Source organism: Austrofundulus limnaeus, unplaced genomic scaffold, assembly GCF_001266775.1.
Source record: "Austrofundulus limnaeus strain Quisiro unplaced genomic scaffold, Austrofundulus_limnaeus-1.0 Scaffold4, whole genome shotgun sequence".
NCBI classification, from domain to species: domain Eukaryota; kingdom Metazoa; phylum Chordata; class Actinopteri; order Cyprinodontiformes; family Rivulidae; genus Austrofundulus; species Austrofundulus limnaeus.
This window is the reverse complement of record NW_013952406.1, coordinates 1,145,399-1,147,776: the sequence shown is the minus strand read 5'-3', so window position 1 is coordinate 1,147,776 and position 2,378 is coordinate 1,145,399. Positions and strand designations below refer to the sequence as shown.

Here is a 2,378-nt window from a genome sequence, read left to right as displayed (position 1 = left end):
GTGGAGAGAAGCTAAAACTGGAGAAATATGATCTCTCCTTCCAACTCTCATTAAAACTCTAGCAGCAGCTAAAGAAAACCCGAAAGGAGCTGAAAATAGTTAAAGTAGCTAACAAAGAAGGATATGTTTAAGTTAAGCAGCAACACGCTGAAATTTTTGCAAAATCGTAATGTTGGTAGAAAAAAGCTGAAATTAGCTGAAATCAGCTAAAAAGTAGCTTAAAATGCAGAAACCAGCTTAAATTAGCAGAAAGTTTAATTTAGCAGAACAATGGCAGAAAGTAGCAGAAAGATAGCTGAAATAGCAGAAAAAAAGCTAAAATGATTTAAAAAAAATAGCCAAAGGAAGATGAAATTAAGCAGAACCAGAGGAAAAGGTGCAATAAAGATTTATAAACATTTTGAAGGGTTTTAAGGATGTCGAAGCTCCATTCATTTTTAATTTAAAAAAACTGGGAAAAAAGCTAAATGGCCGAAAAACTTTAAGTTGCTGAAATACCCAAAAGTCGTAGCGCCCGTAGCATTTATGAGCTGAAGGTTTTGATGTATGAATTGTTGAAATAGATCAAAAATTGTGGTATGAGTGATGTGTGGAAGAAAAAAAGAATAATGATAATTGTGTGAATGTTTAATAAGCTTTCACACTATTGACTCACGTCCACGGTTTCCTGTTTGTCCCCTCAGACCCCGGTGGACACCGAGGACGTCCAGCCGGCTCCCAACATCGACCACCTGCTGTCCAACATCGGCAGGACCTCTCTGCTCGGGGAGGCCTCAGGTGAGTCCTCCCTCCATTGTTTCTTTCACCGCACGATTCAAGTAGAAATAAAATTGAATGCTGCTTTTCCTTTAAAGCTGGAAGTTCTGATTTACAAAACTGTCCATCTTACCAAGTTTTAAAACCTTATATCAGCCAAAAACATCTTTTCAATCTTGTTTTGGGACTGGTTTACGAAAAAAGAACTGATTGTGTAAGAATAACCATCTTATTCTTAGCGTGTGTAAGTTTATTTGTCTTGTTAGCRGGAAAATTTGACTCTAAGTCAAAAATTTCTGCCAATGGAGCAAGAAAATGMTACTTGGTAAGATTCTTAAAATACMTGATTTGACTCAATTTTTTCTTATTTCAAGAATCTTACCAAGTAACGTMTTCTTGRTCRATTGGCAGAAATTTTTGACTTAGAGTCAAATTTTCAGGCTAACAAGACAAATAATCTTACACACTATAAAAACAATATGGTTATTTTTACACAATCAGTTCTTTTTTAGTAAACCAGTCTCAGAACAAGATCTAAGATATTTTTTGTCTGGATATAAGATTTTAAAACTTGGTTCGATGGACAGTTTTTGCAGTTGAACCATGTTTTAAAATTAAAGGAAAACATTTAAAACTCAAACAGTTCTCTACTTTCCAACAGAACTGGAACGCAGCATGAAGCTTTAGCTCTTTTAGCTCGTAGTTGGTGTTTGACGGCATGCCTCTCCTTTTCTMCTGACCTTATCTTTCACTCTTCTCTCTGTGCGTTTCTGAATTTCCTCCTCCCAGCCGAACCTGTGGAGCAGCCGCTGCGGTAGGATGGCAACTCCCCTGGATAAATGTGTGTGTGAAGCTGTGAATGTGACACGGTGTGTGTTAGTGATGGTGATGGCTTGTGTCTCCCCGKCCCACCTCTGAAAGTGAGCGTCCCCCCTCCCTCACAGCCTGTCGGTGTCAGACTGAGGTCTCTTTAAAGTCCTGTCCTCACAGTTTGACTCGTAACTTCCTGGGTGGGACAGGAACTGTCAGGCAGCTCCTCTCCTCCTGGAAGAGGTTTTGGTCGACCCGACCCAATCATCGGGCTCCTAACACCGCCGAACTGAACTTAACGAGGCTCTAGGGGCTGCTGTTTCTGATGCACCGTTTCAAATCCAAATTTAATATTTTGTGTTGGAAGTTTGGAGAAAAGCAAGTCAAACAATTACAGATCCTATTTTTTTATTTGACAAAAAAGAGCTGTAAGATTTATTATCATCAGCTGAACTCATTGAAGTTTWATGATTTGCTGATTACAGGATTTTACAAGTAAGAACATATAATTTATTACTTGTCAGCTTCATTCATTCAGCTTAATTTTTTTAAAAGAGAGAGTCAATATAATCCTAAGATTTTTTTTTTACTTACATTTTGAACTAGTTTAAAGTAAAGCTGTCTATAATTCAAGGAATACGTTTATGGAATAATCTTGATAATAAAACTTGCAGAAATATTTCTATGTTTAAAAAGATGATAAAAGCTAGTTTATTGAGAAATATGATGCTAAGTATTATGTATCAACAAACTGTTCAAGTGATGGACCTGCTGCTTGTTTCCAAGTTTGAGTCTGTAAAACACCATTATTA

General features: G+C 37.1%; 1 protein-coding gene across 1 annotated transcript in view; it reads left to right on the top strand.

Moving 5' to 3' along the window:
* Window positions 1-2,378, top strand: part of arhgap23a (Rho GTPase activating protein 23a) — a gene marked incomplete at its 5' end in the record, with an annotated part of 16,368 nt that overhangs the window by 8,911 nt on the left and 5,079 nt on the right. The window contains 1 exon segment of the mRNA XM_014022536.1: window positions 684-777. Coding sequence (XP_013877990.1) covers window positions 684-777 — 94 coding nt within the window.